The following is a 20,861-nucleotide window of genomic DNA, read 5'->3' as shown; positions in this document are numbered from 1 at the left end:
GAGAATGACAAGTTGACTTTGTCTTGTGTGCTTTGGGCATATCATCAAGAGGAATCAGTCCCTGGAAAAGGATACCATGCTTGGTAAAGTAGAACATTTGTGCAAAAGAAGATGATCCTCAACAAGATAGATTGACACAGTGACTGTGACAGTGGGCTCAAGCATAGCGACGATTGTGAGGATGGCATAAGACCGAGCTGCATTTTGTTCTGTTTTACATAGGGTTGTTGTGAGTCAGAACCAACTCAATGATACCTAACGACAACATATTTTTAGTGAAAGAGTTCAGGGATTCACGATAATTTTATTTTATTCCCATTTACATAGTAGTTTGCATTTAGTTAAATAGAAATTTAGATCTCTTTAAATTTCCAGGAGAGGTGTGCAGTGCAACTTGGTTTTTCTTCATTAGAAGTTGGGTCATAATAATTAATGTTGAAGGTAAACTATACTTTTAAAAAATGGATTCAAGCTACCATCAAGCTAAGCGTATGCTAAAGTATGTGTAACTTCATATTGTCTTTAACTGTTAGCAATAAATTTCTTTTCCTCCAAAAAAGAATTGTTATAGAGTAATTTGAAATGGGTCTTTTAGGTTTTAGAAACAGTCTATAAATATTGGTGTTCCTACTTCTTTATTCAGTATTACTTCTTTCCTAAGTTTCTTTCTCAGTCTGTAAGATAAATTCAGAATATGTCAAACTTTTTATTGTGTTCTCTAAGATCTTTTTAACTGTCTTTTAGGATATTGGTGCAGGAAAAGGAAAATACTATGCTGTTAATTTTCCAATGAGAGATGGTATAGATGATGAGTCATATGGGCAGATATTTAAGCCAGTAAGTATTATTATTTTCAAAATTGAAATGGAATTTTAAAATATTACTAGAGATACGAACATATGTTATCTTTTATATAGATTATCTCAAAAGTGATGGAGATGTATCAGCCTAGTGCTGTAGTATTACAGTGTGGCGCAGACTCATTATCTGGTGATAGACTTGGTTGCTTCAATCTAACAGTCAAAGGTAAGCAATTTAAAGGGTGAAGTGAGTACCTGAGTGGTGCAAACAGTTAAGTGTGTGTCTGCTACCCGGAAGGTTTGTGATTCAAACCCACATAGAGGTGCTGTGGAAGAATGTCTTGGTGATCTGCTTTCAAACAGTCACAGCCATGAAAACCCTGTGGAGCACAGATCTGCTCTGCAGCATCCGGGGTCACCATGAGTTGGAATGAACTCGGTGGCAACTGGTTTGAGGTTTTGGGTCCCAGGTAGCTCTTCTTTCTAAGAATTTCCCATAAGTGTTCTTGTTAAAAATTTTTTGCCTGCTCTTTTAGCACTCAGCTTTGTATTTTTTTATGGGATTACTACTACACCAGACAGTATTAAAATGATGATGTAATCTATTATTCTGCTTTGTGTTAGGTTCAACTATATGAAATTAATCCCCCAGTTTGATAGGTCAAAAATGATCAAACAGGGACGATTTCATATTGTTCAGCTCTTGTGTTGATAACCATCCGTGGTTATGGATATGATGCACCTAAAATGTTCTACTGTACTCTTAAAAGCCCTTAATGTTTTTGTCCTTAAAAGTAACAGCTTTCATAATCATAAAGTACATTTTTAATTTACAGTTCTATTTCAACTGATAAAATTTCAGTTGTATAAAACATGTATTATTCACAATTCCAAATTATCTTTAGAATATTTACTTAGGTTTGAAAGTAGTCAAATTTAAAAGTAAAAATGATACACTTTGCTCATGTTGCAAACAATGTTATTAATTAGATATGATAGTAATCTACATGATTATAATGCCAAAAATATTAAAGATAATCATTCACCCATTCAGTCTTTTGACTTTGGCCTATTTTAAGTCCAGAGCCAAACTTTGGAGCATCATTACGGCAAATAAATGTTTGAAACCTTGTATATCTGAAAATGCTTTTATTCTATCCTTGTATTTGACTAATAGTCTGACAGGTATAGTATTCTACAATTAATTATGTTTGAAATTCAGAATTTTAAAGACATTGTTCCACTTTCCTCTTGCTTAAATCAGTAGGCATCTGGCTCCTGATTACTGTTTTGTTTTTCTGGAACTTTTTGGGATCTTTTTTTGATCATAATACTCTGAAATTTCATAATGATATGCTTTAATATGGGTTTATTTCCATTTATTGTGTTTGGCACTGCATTTATACTCATTCAGGAAACTCATGTCCTCTTTCATTTTCTGGGAAATTTTCTTAAAACTATTTTATTGATTCCCTCCCCCTCTTTTTTCTTTTTTTTTAAACTATTGTCAGATTTGGGGGTCTTTGGATCTGCTGGTTCTTTGATTCTTTTTTATGGCATCCTGTTGTTTTTATAGCAAGTAAGATTTTACTGAAGATAATTCAGAAAGGGTTGCAGCAATATATTGACAGAAATTCAAGCAGGATTCTTAAGTGGGAGAGCAAAGAAGAGTGAAAAAAATCAGAGTCATCTGTAAACAGAGCAAAGATAAGATGGTCCGTGAGAACCTCAGCCTCCATAACCCAAGACCAAAAAAACTAGATGGTGCCCAGCTGTCAATTCCAACCACTCAGAAAGAGATCAGACCTGGAGATCCTGGATAGAGTGGGAAGGAAAATGAGGAACAAAATGTAAAAATGACCAGAATTACTGGTCAGGTAGAGACTGGTGGAACCCTCAAGACTATGGCCCTGGGTTACCCTTTGAGCCTAAAAAAAAAGAAGTGGAATGGGATATTATTACTGATGCCAAATGGATCTTGGGTGAAAGCAAAGAATACCAGAAAGATATTTACCTGTGTTTTATTGACTATGCAAAGGTGTTTGATTGTGGATCATAACAAATTATGGATAACATTACAAAAAATGGGAATTTCAGAACACTTAATTGTGCTCATGAGGGACCTGTACATACACCAAGAGGCTGTCATTGGAAGGAGAGCAAGAGGATTGTAGGCTTAAGTGATATCCTGCATGGTTTAAAATCAGGAAAGTGCAGGCTGTCTCCTTTCACTATACTTACTCAGTCTGTATGCTGAGCAAACAACCCAAGAACCTGGACTATATGAAGAAAGAATGCGGCATCAGCATTGAAGGAAGACTCATCAACAACCTGTGATACACAGATGACCAACAGCCTTGCTTGCTAAAAGTGAACATGATTTGAAGAAGTTACTGATGAAGATCGAAGACTACAGTCTGCAGTACGGATTACACCTCAACATAAAGAAAACAAATCCTCACGATTGGATCAATAAGCAGCATCAAGATAAATGGAGAAAAGATTGAAGTCAGAGATTTCATTTTACTTGGACCCACAATCAATACCCATGGAAGCTGCAGTCAAGAAAGATGACATCCTGCACTGGGCAGATCTGCTACAAAAGGCCTCTTTAAAGTGATGAAGAGCAAAGATGTCTCTTTGAAGGCTAAGGTGCACCTAACCCATGCCATGGTGTTTTCATTCGCTACACATGAAAGCTAGACGATGAATAAGAAGGGCAAAAAAGAGTTGACACCTTTGAATTGTGGTGTTGGTGAAGAACACTAAAAATACCATGGACTGCCAGAAAAACTAATACATCTGTTCTGGAAGAAGTACAGCTGGAATGCTACTTGGAAGCAAGAATGACCAGACCTTGATCATGTTGTCAGAAGGGATCATTCCCTGGAGAAAATATACTTTGTAAAGTGGAGGATCAGAGAAAAAGAGGAAGATCCTCAACAAGATGGATTGACACTGGCTACAATGATGGGCTTACACACAGCAACAATTGCAGGGATGGCACACAACTGAGCACTATTCCATTGAGTTGTATATAGGGTCACTATGATTTGGAGCCAACTCAATGGTACCTAATAACATTTTTATTTCAGTGATGGGATATCTTTTCATATCCCTCTGGAGATACATGTTATGATTAGGAGTTAAATTTTCTTTTCTTTGCATAGAGTAACTCCAAGTTCCTCTTTGTGTTTATTTTTTTCTATATCATTTATATTAGAGCCTTTAGATTTTTGATGATCCTTGATTGTCATTGAAAACTCTGAGCCCACATATGTCATTTGTCAATTGTGGACTTCACCCTAGACCAGGATTCCTCGACCTTAACACTAAGGACATTTTGGGGCCAGTTAATTCTTAGTTGTGGCGGTTAGCCTGTGCATTGTAGGATGTACAGCAGCATCTCTGGTCTCTACGCACTGTCTGCCATGCCTCTCCTGTCCCTCTTTTGTGATAGCCAAAAGTGCCAAATATCCTTTTGAGTAAAATTGTCCTCAGTTGTGAAACACTCCTCTAGGATGATCTGGTAGTTCCATTTCATGGGGAACTACCCCATATCAGTGTCTTTAGGTTTTTCCTCTTAAACTCATCCACTTTCCCAAACGTACGTTTTCATTCTCCTGCTTTAAGCTTATCTAGCTGTTCTGGAATTGTAGGCTTATGTGACGGTAGTGTTTCCAGTGTAAGAACCTCTCCCTTCTGTCAGGCCTGGGGGCTCACAGTCCGGAAACTCTGTTTTTCATTCTATCCAGAGGATAAATCTAGAGTTTTTTGTGAAAGCCAGGAAAAGACAGTCTCTTTGAGTTGTATAGACGTGGGAATGGAGATCAAAGGATTTGATACTTACTAGATTTTTTAAATTTTAGCTTTACTTTCATCCTCATTTCAGGAACACATATGGCCAATTTTTAGGAGATCTGTGTGTATAAATCTTAAACTTGATTCTATTCTTTCTCTACTGCCAGGTTTAATTCAGATATGTCTCTTACACATGTACTTTCCACCTTCAATTATTTTATTGCTGCTGTTCTTTTCTTTTGTTCGCTCTTAGGGATTTGAGCCAGAAAGAATCCTTTTGCTGTCATTTTGTGAGGTTTTAGGCTAAAGGAAAAGTAAATGTTTTTCTGTAGCCAGCTATCTTTACTTAGAAATACCCTTTTTTTTCTTTTTTTTCTTAAAACATTTTTATGTCTCAGATTTGTCTATTATAACAAACCACGTTTTGCATCCAGACTTTCTGGAGCCATGGAGGCTGGATGAACCCCAGAAATTGTTGCCCTGAGATAACCTTTTTCAACCAAAAATATCCTCTGAAGTCTTCCTAAATAAACAATATTTTAGTAACTAGTAAAAAAATGTCTGCCTTGAGTGTTATGCTCTTTTAAAGGTTTATCTATATGGTATCAAATTGACAACAAAGAGCAGATAGAACACTTACAGACAGTGAGTTTCTGTTAATGAGGGAAGAACAATACAGAAAAGGAGGGTGAGAATGGTTGCACAACTCATAGAATGTAATCAGTGTCACTGGATTGTGCATGTGGAAACAATTGAATTAGAGTATATTGTCCTGTGTATATTCTCAACCACAAAAATATTTTATAAAAGTGTGTTTTTCTATTAGTAGCAGCTGTAATGAAAATTGGGTTGTAAATCATTATACTGTTACGTAAACTCCTTTTTAAAGAATGCTTTATGAAAATGGTCAGAATAGACAATTAACATGAAGAGAACACATAATTAAGCTTTATGATGTTAACACATAGGAGGAATGGGAGAGAATATATATAAAAAAAGTCTTTGGATGATGGGGTTTTAGGTGACTTTTTTTTCTTTGTACTTTGGTTTTTCCAAATCTTCTTCAGCAAACATGTATTCTATAATTGAAGGATTTTTTTTTCTTTTTTAAAGATTGAGTTACGTACCTGAATGATGATATTTGAAGAAGTTACTGGTAATTTAAATGATTTTGAACTATGAAATTTTTCTAGGGGAAATGATTTTTTTTATATGAGGTTAAATTTTATATTCAAATTTCTACATATTTAAGATTTTTGGAGTTCTTTAATAGTAATAAGTACTAGTATTAGAATCTTAGGTATTAAGAAAAGTATCTATAGTATTACTACCTAAAGATACCTCTCTGTTAAAAGTTTTGTTGTATGAACTTCCATAATTTTTTTTATAAAAGAAAATGAAAACAGAATATCAGTTTAGCTTGTGCATAATGTTTTATTGTAACCTGCTTTGTTTCCCACTTAATCTGACATGAACATCTTCCTGTGTTAATATAAGCATCAGTGTTGTATTTATTTTTTAATCTTAATTTAGTTGTATATTTGACTTTATCAGGCACCCTTGCCTGTTATGTCTATCATTATGTGCAAAGTGTTTGATAAAAAGTTTTAGACGGAAAGTTTCTTGAAATTTTAACATATACTTTGCTTTAAAACGAGAAAAATTTCGGTTGCATAAAATGTTGTTTGCATTTTTATCTTTTTAAAATTTATTTTTAACAACAATTACAGTGTACAGATCTGTTGATAACTAAATCTTCTTTATGTTAGGTCATGCTAAATGTGTAGAAGTTGTAAAAACTTTCAACTTACCATTGCTGATGCTTGGGGGCGGTGGATACACAATCCGCAACGTTGCTCGATGTTGGACATATGAGACTGCTGTGGCCCTGGATTGCGAAATTCCCAATGGTAAGTGTTCTTATTATGATGTTTCTATTTTATGAACTACTACTAATATATAGATGATGGAGATTAGAAGCTAAACCCATATAAATAAGAGAGAATTTGTTCAATGAATTTATTTGGTGTTTACTAATAAAATCTTCCTTTGGAAATATTTCATAATCTGAATCTGTGTTTTGTTTCTAGATTTGTATAAAAACTGAGCTTTTAATAGGTAACTTGTATTTCATTGTTTTTAATAGAATTGCCATACAACGATTACTTTGAGTATTTTGGACCGGACTTCAAACTGCATATTAGTCCATCAAACATGACAAACCAGAACACTCCAGAATATATGGAAAAGATAAAGTAAGAAAATGAATTCTTTTGATGAACATTTCATCTTTATATGGGAAGCTTTACAGTGCTAGATAAAGTACCTCATTTTAGCTTTACAGTAATGGAAATGTATAGGCTTCATAGATCAAATATTTCTGTTTTCTGTTATTAAAATGGCTTTAAATTTGCAAGGGGCACAGTACATTTTGCACTTCATTGATTTATATGAAAGTGATTTTTTTTTTCCATTATCTGAAATATTTTGATAAATAAGGCATCATCTCTGTGAGCAGTATTTAGAGACATAGAGCACTGGCCTGGTTTCCTGAGTTTGTGACTTCTCTGCTACAGAGTAGCTGTATGACAGTTGACAAGTTTGACAGTTTGATTTTGTGTTTTCTCATTATTGAAATGGGGACTAATGATAGTACCTCCCTTCTAAGTTTTGAGGATCAGAAAGAGTTAATATGTATAATGCATCAGTGCTTAATTGTTATTTTAATTTATTGTTGTTGTTATTTGCCATCGCCTTTGTTGTTGTTATGTGCCATCGATTCGGCCCGACTCATAGCGACCCCTCCTTGGGTTTCCGAGGCAGTATCACTATGGAAGTAGGAATGCCCAACCTTCCTTCCGAGGAGTGGCTGGTGGGTTTGAACCGCCAGCCTTCTGGTTAGCAGTCAAGTGCCTTAGGCACTATGCTACCAGAGCTCCTTGGTGTAGATAAAAGATGAAATTTGTTGCTTTATGTTTCCTCCATAGAAGAGGAACTTCAAAGGAAATAAATTTTGTCTAATAACTTTTCATGTGTAATTTAGACAGCGTTTATTTGAAAATTTACGCATGTTACCTCATGCACCGGGTGTCCAAATGCAAGCTATTCCAGAAGATGCTGTTCATGAAGATAGTGGAGATGAAGATGGAGAAGATCCAGACAAGAGAATTTCTAGTAAGATAAACCTTGATGGGTATTGTGCTATGTATTTCTGGTTTGTTAAAGCAACACTAACAACTTGAATGTTTTAGTAGCCTAAGAACTGCACTGTAGGCTAAGTTTCATGAGCACACTATTATTGTCACCTTTTCTATTTTTAATCTGATGTAGATTTAGCTTTCTTTATCTCTAAGCCTAATTTGAGTGTCAATTTCAGTTTATATGTACCTACATAAATAATTGAAAGTGTGTTCCTAGAAATTAACCACTTGTGTATATTTGGGAATAAATTGGAAAACAACTCATATATCCAGAGTAGGATGAGTTAAATAACTTTATGCACCTTCTGTTTAATTCTACAGCTTCTTATTTCACTTAATATAGTTGCTAGGTTTATAGCATAGTGGTATGCTGTAATGGCATAGAACAATTCTTGACATTAATGGCTTTGTATTTTTTTGTTTTAGCTCTGACATAAAAGATTACTTTTTAAATAAAGATATTATTCCCATTCCCTATTAAAAACATAATTTTTTTCCTGCAAAGTATAGTTTTTTGGTTTTTTAATGAGCTCCCCAAATGTTTATCCTGTTACTTTGAACTGTTTGTTCCTAAATGAAAGCTAGGCTTTTATAGTATTAAATAGACAGTACATTCAGTTCAAGTCTTAAAATTGTTAGGCGTCTGTTATCCTACATTTTTTAAGTGTGGTGACTGATTGGTGCATTTGTGCATGAGTCCACTGTAACAGTTGTAAAGCCTATACCTGTTCTTAACAAAATGTATTAAAATCTTTACATATCAGTTCGAGCATCAGACAAACGGATAGCCTGTGATGAAGAATTCTCAGATTCTGAGGATGAAGGAGAAGGGGGTCGTAGAAATGTGGCTGATCATAAGAAAGGAGCAAAGAAAGCTAGAATTGAAGAAGATAAGAAGGAAACAGAGGACAAAAAAGCAGGTCGGAACTCTTTCTTGTCATTGTGTTTTACTTTTTAAAATGAGCTACATTGTAAATTTTATTACATCCTAAAATTAATTATATTAAGTACAGGAGGGGGGAGTGTTCTCTGTAGATGACTTATTTTTTAATTTAATTGGGGCTTACCTCTTAAAGAATTATTTATAGAAATTTTTTAATGTTTTCTTCACATTTGCTTTTATAATATAAGAACGCTTATTGTTTTCTCTTGATAACATTAGGTATAATATAGTGAGCATTGTGCTGTGATAGAGATTGGACAAAAGAGAGGTCAAAGTTGTGGTAGATTGTAGTCTAAGCAGATCTGAAATTCTGAATTAATGCTTAACTATCTAAAGTTTATTACTGGGAATAAAACAAGAATTACAATATCCTAGACCAGTTTCACCATTTTTTAATAAAAGATCAAGGTAATAGGCTTTGTTCAGAAATTACTTGAAGAAAATAATCTGAGGAAAGATGGGGATTTGGGAACTGGGCTCGGAAAGAGAGATACTTCCTTTTGATGCCTTACCTTAAAAATGCTTGTCAGCTTGTCTAATGAGAAAATAGACATTCCAGGCCAAGAACCATTTATCTGAGTTCTCAGAGCACTTTGCATATATATTTCTGTCATTTTAACACATCCTATTACAGCACTTCATTGTAGGATTATATGTATCTCCCTCCTACACTGAGCTTTCTTTATAATTGTTGTTGTTGTTGTTATGTGCCGTCGAGTTGGACTCGACTCATAGCAGCCCCTCCTTGGATTGCTAAGGCAGTATCACTACAGAAGTAGATTGCCCAACCTTCCTTCATAATTAGGAAACACAATCTCTGAAATATCTTTATTCTCAGCACTTGGTACATTTCTTGGTGCAATTCATAGCTGTATGCAAGTAGTGATGAAGAGCACAAATTTAGTTGACATAGGAAATTTGACCCTGTAGCATGTGGAAAAACTGGTCCAACATCTTTTTTCTATATCATGTTGAAGGTGTGTGAGTAAACTGGCCTTCTTTTCTTGCTTTTGCACTAAACAGGTAAGAATGTCTGGTGCATCTCTAGTTCTGTTCTTTTACTTGTGAATTCACTCCTCTACAGGCTACAGTTCTGTACAGTTTTGTAAGTTACTTTCTATACTACTATTGTGGCTTCAGTCTACTTTAAAATTCTTTTCTATGCTTTTTCTTCCAGACACTTGGCTTGTCTTTCATTTTTATAATTTAGCTAAAAAATGAGAGTACCTTTGATCTATGTTAATGACCCAGAGATGGAACAGTCTCCTAGTATTTGGCTTTTAAGTCCTTTATTTGTTGCTGCAGCTCATAGAGCCTTAGAATTGTTAAAATCCCTCAGCCTGTAGACACAAGGAAATAAATACTACCATTGGAACTTTTTTAAAAAATACGTAGCCAAGGGGCCTTCTGGTAAGATGGAGGAATAGGCAGATAAGCGACACAGACCCTCTTCAACAAAGAAAAGAAAAAACCAATTGACAGAGCTACAGAGGATAATCCTGGAGCCCTGAGCTTTGAAGGACACTATACAGAAGTGGATTAGGGACCAACTAGTGGAAAAACCTGAACGAAAATAGTGAGTACAGATACGGTCAAAGGTGTGGACTGTCAGCTACGCTGACAGCACCAATAGCCTGAATATTTCCAAGTGGTGTTGGGACCTGAGAATTGACCTAAAGATCAGCCATGGTCACCAAAGGCTGCAGGGAAGATTATGCTGGTGACCTATGACTAGGAAGAGAAAGACCAAGGAGGGAGACAACCTGAGCTATTGATTTTCCACTGTCCAGAGGGTGCAGACATTTTGATTGTATGCACATGGCAGCCATTTTGGATATTTAAAGTGACCGAGGACATAGCCATTTTGAAAGTTTACAAGTGGTGGCCATTTTGGATTTTAAAGTGATAGCATTCTCATTCAGATTCCAAGGACATAAGAATAGGCTCAGGATCATGTGGGATACCACCAAAAGGAATAACCTACATGTAATTGGAATTCCAGAATAGGAAGAGACAAATATATCCATTGTCAGCAGGGACATACGAGAGGCTGACAACAGGAAAGGAGATAGGTGGTGAGGGTATAAGTGCAACTAGCAAAGAGGAGCACAGCACAGTACCCTGCTTACGTAGATAACATACAAACAAAACGAAAATCGTGGGCAAGTCACTCCAACATATAGTCACCAATTAAATATAAACACAAAAACATCCCAATGCCTTGGACAACAGAGCATCACAGTCCACACAAAGAAGAAGCAAGATAAAGGAGGAAAAACAAGGGACCAGGATACAGACCCAAAATTACATCTCTGAGGAAGATGCAGCATTGGAACTCCCTGATGAGGAATTCAAAAGAATTATATTTCGGTATCTTCAGCGAATTGAGAGGCAGATCAGGGAAAACACAAAGAAAACCCTATTGGGAGAGAATTTTCCTGGTATGATGAAAAATGAGAATATATCCATTCAGGAAGTCCAACAAACCTCAAACAGGATAGACCCCAAAAGAAAGTCAGCTAGATATATCATCATCAAACTTACCAAAACCAAAAACAAAGAATCATGAGAGCAGCACAGGAAAAACAAAAAGTTACCTACAGGGGGCAACCAATAAGACTAAGCTTGGATTTCTCAACAGATGCATGCAGGAAGACAATGGAATGGTACATACAAAACACTGAAAGAGAAGAATTTCCAACCAAGAATTATGTACCCAGCAAAATTGTCCCCCAGATATGATGGTGAAATTAGGATATTTCCAGATAAGCAGAAATTAAGGGAATTTGAGAAAACCAAGCAATCTTAAAAGAGATGCTAAAGGGAGCCCTTTGGACAGAGAAGCAACAGTAGTCAACAACAGCTGACCATTAACACACATGATTGCGGTGTAGTAAATTACTCAGTGTGGTTTTTCTAGCCATAAGTTTTTGTAAACCCTGTGGTGGAATTTTCTGTGAGTAACTGAGGAGCTCCTGATTGTTATTCACCTAGGGTGTTTCTATTATGAGTGGCACAAAGCAATGTTATGGGAAGTTTGCTCTCTCAGGTGTTTAGGATTCTGATATTGGGATTGGTTAGTTGGTTGCTCTGCCAGCCTCAAAAAGAGCCCTTCTAGAGGTAGGAGGAGTCTCGTTGACTGCTGGCTGAGAAAGACATGCTGCTGAGAGAAACACACTCCTGAGAGACACGTGCTACTGAGAAAGAGACAGCAAAAGACACGTGTTGCCAAGAGGGACTGTTGGCTGAGAGACGGCGAGACAGAGACTGAGCATTTTTCCTGACCTTGAATTGTAACCTGGTGCTTTCCTAATAAACCCCACAGTCTGTGAGTTCTCTGTGGCCACTGCAGCAAATTATTAAACCCAGCAGAGAGGTGGTGGGTGCCAGGGTTGGTGAAAGGGCTGGAGGGAGGCAGCATGTCTGGCCTCACAGGGATAGGCCTTGGGCTAGTGGTGGCGATTCTGTCTTCCTCTTTGTGGTTAGATGAGATCAGAAGATGCAGCCTCCCTGCCCCTTTGGCAATGATATAACCCAGAAAACAACCTAGCTATGGAAGTATCCAAAGTAAATAAGCCTACAAGATTGTAAACAGGGAACCAGAGACATCAACTGACAAATGAGAACAACTACAAACCAAAAAATTACTGAAGATAATTCAGAAACATTTGCAGCAGTATATTGACAGAGAACTTCCAGAGGTTCAAGCCGGATTCAGAAGAGGACGTGGAACAAGGGATATCATAGCTGTTGTCAGATGGATCTTGGCTCAAGGCAAAGAATACCAGAAAGATGTTTACTTGTGTTTTATTGACTATGCAAAGGCATTTGATTGTGTGGATCATGACAAATTATGGATAACATTGAGAAGAATGGGAATCCCTGAGCACTTGATTGTACTCATGAGGAATCTGTACCTTGACCAGGAGGCTGTCGTTCGAATAGAACAAGGGGACACTACATGGTTTAAAATCAAGAAGGGAGTGCGTCAGGGTTGTATTCTTTCTCCACACTTATTCAATCTATATGCTGAGCAAATAATCCGAGAAGCTGGACTATATGAAGAAAAACGTGGTATCAGGATTGGAGGAAGAATCATTAACAACCTGAGATATGCAGACGATACAACTTTGCTTGCTGAAAGTGAGGATGACTTAAGGCACCTACTGATGAAGGTTGAAGAATACAGTCTGCAGTATGGATTACATCTCAACATAAAGAAAACAAAAATCCTCACAACTGGACCAATGAGCAGCATCACAATCAATGGAGAGAAGATTGAGGTTGTCAAGGAATTCACATTGCTTGGTTCTACAATCGATGCCAACGGAAGCAGCAGTCAGGACATTAGACGTCGTTTAGCATTGGGAAAGTCAACTGCGAAGGAACTGTTTCAAGTGCTGAGGAGCAAGGATATCTCCTTGAGGACTAAGGTGCGCCTGACACAAGCCATGATATTTCCAATCACCTTGTATGCATGTGAGAGCTGGACAATGAATAGGGAAGACCGAAGAAGAGTTGATGCTTTTGAGTTGTGGTGCTGGCGAAGAATGCTGAAAGTACCATGGACTGCTAAAAGAACTAACAGATCTGTCCTGGAGGAAGTGCAGCCAGAATGCTCCTTGGAAACAAGAATGGCCAGACTTCGTCTCACCTATTTTGGTCATGTTGTAAGAAGGGACCATTTCCTGGAGAAGGATGTCATGCTTGGTAGGGTGGAGGGTCGACGAAAGAGGGGGAGGCCTTCAACGAGATGGATTGATACAGTGGCTGCGATGATGGGCTCGAGTATAGCAGGGATTGTGGGGCTGGTGCGGGATCGGGCAGTGTTTCGTTCTGCTGTGCATGGGGTCGCTATGAGTCGGAAACGACTCGACGGCACTTAACAACAACAACAACAAACCAAAAAGAGGGAAAAAACTGTGTTGTTACAGAACTAGATAGTAGAGAAGTCAAGACACTACAAGGTAAAACAGACTGTTCTAAACTTGGGAAGAAAACTGTAATCACAAAATAACCTCAAAGGAAAATGATAAAACTTCACATCAAAAAAGAGGACCAGCATAAATATTCAGCAAATACTGAAACAATAGCAATCAAGAAAATGATAACATAATTCATAAATAAGAGTGAGCTCAGCATAAAAAATTATACAGAACATGAAATTGACACCACAAAAGCACATAACAAAAATGACAGCAAATTCATATTTGCTGATTATTGCATATCTGGCAGGGGACTTATCTCTAGGATTTATAGCGGAAGAGTGGATGGCCAAACTATGGTCCATACACATAATGGAATGCGATGTAGCACTAAAGAATAACGTAGTCTGCAAAACACCACATAATATGGATGAACTTGGAGGACATTATGCTGAGTGACGTAAGTTGATCACAGAAAGATAAATATAATATTAGTTCTTAGTTGTGGAGGGTCAAGGAAATGTTTCTATAGGGAGGGAAATTTTGTTTGTTGGTTGCCAGAGATGGGAGGGAGGGGAGGGAAGGAGAGGGAACACAACACTGCAGGGGAAAAAAATGCATTGATCCATGTCACTTTAGTTTTGTGTATATTTCACTGTACATAAATTATATTTCAATAAAGTGAATTAAAAAAAAAATACTTGAGCCAAGACCCTAGAGTTGAAGCCATTCCTGTATACTTCTCCAGCACTCCATTTTGGTTTTGGGGATATTAAGAGTACATAGCCAAAATTAAGCAAAAGCTGAAATAATGTCACCTAATTCAGATTGTAAATGCATGTGTTTATTATAGGTCAGACTAGTCCCTGAAATGTCTGTGTAGAATGCTTTACAATATTGATGTTTCACTCTATCTGTATTATTAGGTCATTGCCTCCTAACTTTAATTCATTTTCTTTTTTTAAGAAAACTTTTGGCACATTTGCAGTAAATTAGTGACCTTGACATTTATAGTAGTACTGATATTTTAATAAAAGTGTAAAGTTTAAGTGTTTAATTAATTACATAGTGAAGGCTAAAAACTGAAGGTGTAAGCAGTAGGATTTGTCATCGTATTGTGTCTCTGATCTCTTCTAAACTCTCTCCCTTTCTTTACTCCAGTCACATTGTCCTTCTCTTGGTTCTTCCTTTAACCTGTCAATTCCTTCTTAGTTTTCCCTCTATTTGAGATACTTGTCCTTTTTTCCTCACTCAAAGTGTATTAATTCTTGAAGACACCTTTCATATTACTTATTTATGGTACTTTCCCAATCTCCCACAGCGCTATGTTCATGCTGCACTCACCTTCTTCACAGCAGATGTCCCAACTTTAATGCTATAATCCCAAAGAACTGGAAGTTCCAGAAGGGCAGGAACTATGTTGCTTATGTTAACAGCTTCAACCTGTATCTTATAGTATAGTGCCTAACATAGAAAGTGCATTTCATTGTTGAATTTATAGAAGTGAAATTGTATGTGACAGTTGTTTATATTTTGAAAGTAAAGTTTTTGTGTATTTTATATTTCAAAATAAAGTTTTATTTATCTTCCAACTTTTGTTTTTAGATGTTAAGGAAGAAGATAAATCCAAGGACAGTAGCGGTGAAAAAACAGATACCAAAGGGTAAATGATATTATCTAGTAAATTTTATATACTATAAAAATAAGAAATGTGTGGAGAGATGGGAACCCTTATCTATTGCTAGTTGGGAATGTGCCATTGTGAAAAACAATGTAGCAGTTCCTCAAAGAGCTAGAAATAGAACCACCATAGGATCCAGCAATTCTGCTTCTAGGTATATACCCAAAAGAATTGAAAACAGAGACTCAAACAGATAATATATACTCCACTGTTCATTTTAACACTAATCACAATAGCAAAAGGTAGAAACAACCTACATGACCATTAATGGATAAATGTATAAACAAAATGTGCATAAATACAATGGTGTACTACTCAGCCAATAAGAGAAATGAAGTCTTGATACATGATATAATACGGATGGGGCTAGAAAACAACACATTCACTCCTCACTTACCAACATGATTTGGTTCCAAAGACCAGGTTCTTGTGCAAAAATTGATGGAAATGTAGGATGATCACATCAGATCACCAAATGGTAGATGACATCATTGCATAGCTATCAAACCACTGAGAATCATGGCCCAGCGAAGTTAACACATACCTTTAACCATCACAGCCAGTGTTATTCTCACCTTGCATGTTGGTATTAATTATTGCCAGACATACATCATTAATTCACAGAGTAGATAGTAGATATTATTACTATGATAGTAAATGCAAGATGTCAGATAATGAGATAGTAAGTAAGCAGTAGGTGTATAGTGAGTGAAATAAGTTGATCACAGAGGTACAAATATTTTATGACCTCACTTATATATAAAAAGATAGACAAATGTTTAGAGACCAAAGTTTATTAATGGTTGCCAGGTGGGAGGAAGTAGGATGGGGGGGTGTATTGATTATGGAGTACTGAATTTAAGTTTACAGTGATGGAAAAATCTCATTACTTAAGCATAGGGTTGCATAGCTAATTAATGTAATTGCTGTCAGTAAGTCGCATACCATGTAAGAAGTTGAATTGGCAAAAGCTGTGTAATACATGTATTTGCAACAAAGAAAAGGAGTGACTATTGAGGCTATTTATGTATAACCGCATACTTCATGGGATTTGGCATCATGTTTTATGAGACATGCTGGTTGATTGTTCTGATACTGAGTTTAGTGCTTCTGTTCTACCTCCTAGTTGATTGCATAGTTCCTGGGGTCTCAAAAGCTTGCAAGCAGCCATCCAACGTATAACATTTGGTCTCTGTTTACCTGGAGCAACAAAGGAAGGAGACTCAGGAGGAAAACGAAATGTGTAGCTTATTTTTTCCAAGGAACAAATGCTTCAGTTGCCATGAGGCCAGAATTGGATGGTTCCTGGCTACCATTACTGAACATTTTGATGAAAGATTCTTTAGAACTCAGATCAAAAGGAGTTGTTAAATGCAGAGCAGAATTTCAGATTCTCATGGGATCCAGATTTTCTGGAACCATAGAAGATGAACCCTGGAAACTGCTGTTCTGAGATAATCTTTATAACTCCAACCAGACATATCCTCTGAAACATTCTTAAAACCAAACCATAGTTTAGCTTACATACTGGGGAATGTCTTCCTTCAGTATGGTGTTCTCTTACTATCTATCTGTATGGGAACAAATTAACAACTCGAAAGATTAGATAGGAAACTTAGGGGCAGTGAGTTTATGTTTATGGGGGAGGAGCAACTCAGAAAAGAAGAGTGAGAATGGTGACACAACTCAAAGAATGTAATCAGTGTCATTAAATTGTACATGGAAGAGATTGTTGAATTTGTGCAGGACTAAAATAACACTGTTGCTGTTGTTATGTACCGTTGAGTCGGACCCGACTCATAGCGATCCCTCCTTAGGTTTCCGAGGCAGTATCATTACGGAAGTAGATTGCCCTATCTACTAGTGTAAGTAAAAACAAAGGTTTTTGTCAGAAAGTTTGTAAATGCGTGGCTTCACATAATTTTGTGCCAGCCTTTACAGGTTATCTTAGAGTAGATTGGGAAACCACAAGAAGTATTAGAAAAAGATTAAGGCATTCAGTGCTCCAAAAACACCGCATCATCAACTTACACTTTTTTTGGCATGAGCCTATAGGCTTGATCAATGGGTCAGTGCATTTAAACTGAAATTTTGTACCATTTTAAATATTTGATATTGCCTTTCTTTTAACAGAGCCAAATCAGAACAGCTCAGCAACCCTTGAATTTATCTCACCAATTTCACAAAACCATGAAAAAGCAAGAAAATACTGGGAAGAAAAATGTTTTCTTTTTGAAGGAGACTTCTGGCTTCATTTTATACTACTTCGGCATGGACTGTATTTATTTTCAAATAGGCTTTTTTCGTTTTTGTTTTTCTTGGCAAGTTTTATTGTGAGTTTTTCTAATTATGAAGCAAATTTTTTTTCTCCACCATGCTTTATGTGATAGTATTTAAAATTGATGTGAGTTATTATGTCAAAAACTGATCTATTAAAGAAGTAATTGGCCTTTCTGAGCTGATTTTTTTCCATCTTTTGTAATTATCTTTATTAAAAAATTGTACTTGGATTGTCTTTTGTCTGTTATTACAGCATAAATTCTTGTTCGAGACAAGTGAAATGACTGTATCTGTAGAATTAGGACATATTAGGAGTGAAAGATACTGAATACAACTTGAAAGTTGTTCATTTACTATTTCTCTTGAGTTCACATCACACCCCCTGGATTATATAAAGTATACTTATGGATTTAAAAGTAACCTTAGAATTAATTTTCAGCAGTGTCATTAAATGGTCTTTTCAGAAATAATGAAATTTTTTATAAGATGCTACTACTCTGAGTATAGTACTAATTCTTGTTATGTGCCTTCAAATCATCGCCAACTCATAATGACCTTATGTACAACAGAACAAAACACTGACCATTCCTTTTCCAGCCTCACTATCCCTACTATACCTGACCCCATCACTGCAGCCACCATGTCTATCCACATCATTGAGGGCCTTGTTCTTTTGATGACCCTCCACTTTACCAAGCATGACATCCTTCTCCAGAGAATAGTCCCTTCTGACAACACAACCAAAGTAGGTGAGATGAAGTCTGGCCATTCTTGCTTCCAAGGAGCATTCCAGGTACACTTACAGGACAAGTTTGTTAGTCCTTTTAGCGGTCCATGGTACTTGAAGCATTCTTCATAAATACCACAGCTCAAAAACATCAACTCTTTGATCATCCTTATTCATTGTCCAGCTCTCACATGCATATGAGGCTCTTGAAAATACCGTGGTTTGGGTTAGGCACATCTTAGTTTTCAAGGAGATATCTTTGCTTTTCAGTGCTTGAAAGAGGTCTTCTGCAGCAGATTTGTCCAATGCAATACATCTTTTGATGTCTTCACTGCTGTCTCCATTGGCATTGATTGTAAAACCAAGTAATAGGAAGTCTTTGACAACTTCAATCTTTTCTCCATCTATTGTGATACTGCTTATTGGTCCAGTTGTAAGGATTTTTGTTTTCTTTATGTTGAAGTGTAATCCATACTGCTGACTAGTCTTTAATTGTCATCAGTTAGTGCTCTAAGTCATCCTCCCTTTCAGCAAGTAAAATGTCATCAGTGTTTCACATGTTGTTAATGATATTCTCCAATCCTGATACCATGTTGTTCTTCATATAGTCCAGTTTCTTGGATTATTTGTCAGCATACAAGATGAATAAGCATGGTGAAAGGTTACAACCTTCATGTACTCCCTTGATTTTAAACCATGCAGTATCCCCTTGTTCTGTTTGAGTGACAGCCTCCTGGTGTATGTACAGGTTCCTCATGAGTATGATTAAGCGTTCTGGAATTCCCATTCTTCTCAAAGTTTTCCATAATTTGTTATGATCCACCCAATCAAATGCCTTTGCATAGTCAATAAAACACAAGTAAACATCTTTCTGGTATTCTTTGAACCAAGGTCCATCTGACATTAGCTATGATAACCCTCGCTCCATATCCCCTTCTGAATCCAGCTTGCATTTCTGGAAGTTCTCTGTCAATATATTGCTGCAACCATTTTTGAATTATCTTCAGTAAGATTTGACTTGTGTTTGATATCATTGATACTGTTCTATAATTTCCACATTCTGTGGGATCACCTTTCCTTGAACTGGGTACAAATATGGATCTCTTCCAGTCAGTTGTCCAGGTAGTTGTCTTCCAAATCTCTTGGCATAGCCAAGTGAGTTCCTCCAGCAGGGCTTCCATTTCTTGAAACATCTCAATGGGTATTCCGTCAATTCCCAGAGCCTTTTCACCAATTCCTTCAGTGCAGCTTTGACTTCCTCCTTCAATACCTTTGGTTCTTGATCATATGCCACCTCCTGAAATGGGTGATCATCCACCAATTCTTTTTGGTTATAGTGACTGAGTAGTCCACCCATCTTATCTTGATGTTTCCTGCGTCATTCAGCATTCTGCCCATGGAATCTCAGTATTGCAACTTGAGGCTTAAATTCTTCTCTCAGTTCTTTCAGCTTGAGAAATGCTGATCATGTTTTCCCTTTTGGTTTTCTAACTCAACTTTGCACATTTTCTTATAATAATTGACTGTCTTCTCAAGCTGCCTCTTTGAAATCTTCTGTTCAGCTCTTTTATCCTGTTGATTCTTTATTTCCTTTAGCTACTCTCCATTCTAGGAGAGTAGACCACTTTTGATCTTTTCTTCCTTTCTTGTCTTTTTAATGACCTTTTGCTTTCTTCATGATGTTCTTGATGTCATCCCACAATTACTCTGGTTTTTGGTAATTGGTGTTCAGTGCATCAAATCTATTCTTTAAATGGTCTCTGAAGTTCAAGAGGGATATTATCAAGGTCATATTTTGGCTCTTGGGGACTGTTTTAATTGTCTTCAACTTCAACTTGAATTTGCATATGAGGAGTTGATGGTCTGTTCCACAGTCAGCTCCTGGGCTTGTTTTGGCTGTAGATACTGAACTTTTCCACCGCTTCTTGCCACACATGTAGTCAATCTGATTCCTGTGTACTCCATCTGGTGAAGTCCACATGTATAGCTGCCGTTTGTGTTCAAAAAAGGTATTTGCAATGACTAAGTCGTTGGGCTTACAAAATTCTATCATATAATCTCCAGCATCATTTCTATCAACAAGGCAAATTTTCCAATTACTGCTGATTCTTCTTTGTTTCCAACTTTTGCATTCCAGTCACCAGTGATCATTAACACATCTTGATTGAATGTTCGGTCAGTTTCAGACTGCAGAAGTTGATAAAATTCTTCAATTTCCTCATCTTTGGCTTTGGTGGTTGGTGCATAAATTTGAATAATGGTAATATTAACTGATCTTCCTCATAAGTGTATGAATATTATCCTGTCACTGACAGCATTATAGTTCAGGATAGATCTTGAAACATTCTTTGTGATGATGAATGCTATTCCTCTATAATTTGTCATTCCTGGCATAGTAGATTATATGGTTGATTCAAAATGGCCAAAACCAGCCCATTTCAGCTCACTAATGCCTAGGATATCAATCTTTATGTGTTCCATTTCATTTTTGACAACTTCCAATT

General features: G+C 36.7%; 1 protein-coding gene across 1 annotated transcript in view; it reads left to right on the top strand.

Annotated features, from left to right (window-relative positions):
- HDAC2 (histone deacetylase 2) overlaps positions 1–17,514 on the top strand; it is a 38,374-nt gene extending 20,860 nt beyond the window's left edge. The window contains exons 7-14 of the mRNA XM_007951570.2: positions 745–837; positions 918–1,026; positions 6,371–6,511; positions 6,748–6,856; positions 7,645–7,775; positions 8,566–8,721; positions 15,275–15,332; positions 17,484–17,514. Of these exons, the coding sequence (XP_007949761.1) occupies positions 745–837; positions 918–1,026; positions 6,371–6,511; positions 6,748–6,856; positions 7,645–7,775; positions 8,566–8,721; positions 15,275–15,332; positions 17,484–17,514 (828 nt within the window). The remainder of the gene's footprint in view (positions 1–744; positions 838–917; positions 1,027–6,370; positions 6,512–6,747; positions 6,857–7,644; positions 7,776–8,565; positions 8,722–15,274; positions 15,333–17,483) is intronic.
- Positions 17,515–20,861: the final 3,347 nt, after the last annotated feature.

The sequence above is a fragment of the Orycteropus afer genome, unplaced genomic scaffold (assembly GCF_000298275.1).
Source record: "Orycteropus afer afer isolate SDZICR_OR568_19922 unplaced genomic scaffold, OryAfe1.0 scaffold00299, whole genome shotgun sequence".
In the NCBI taxonomy this organism is placed as follows: Eukaryota; Metazoa; Chordata; class Mammalia; order Tubulidentata; family Orycteropodidae; genus Orycteropus; species Orycteropus afer.
This window is presented reverse-complemented; position numbering and strand designations above follow the sequence as displayed.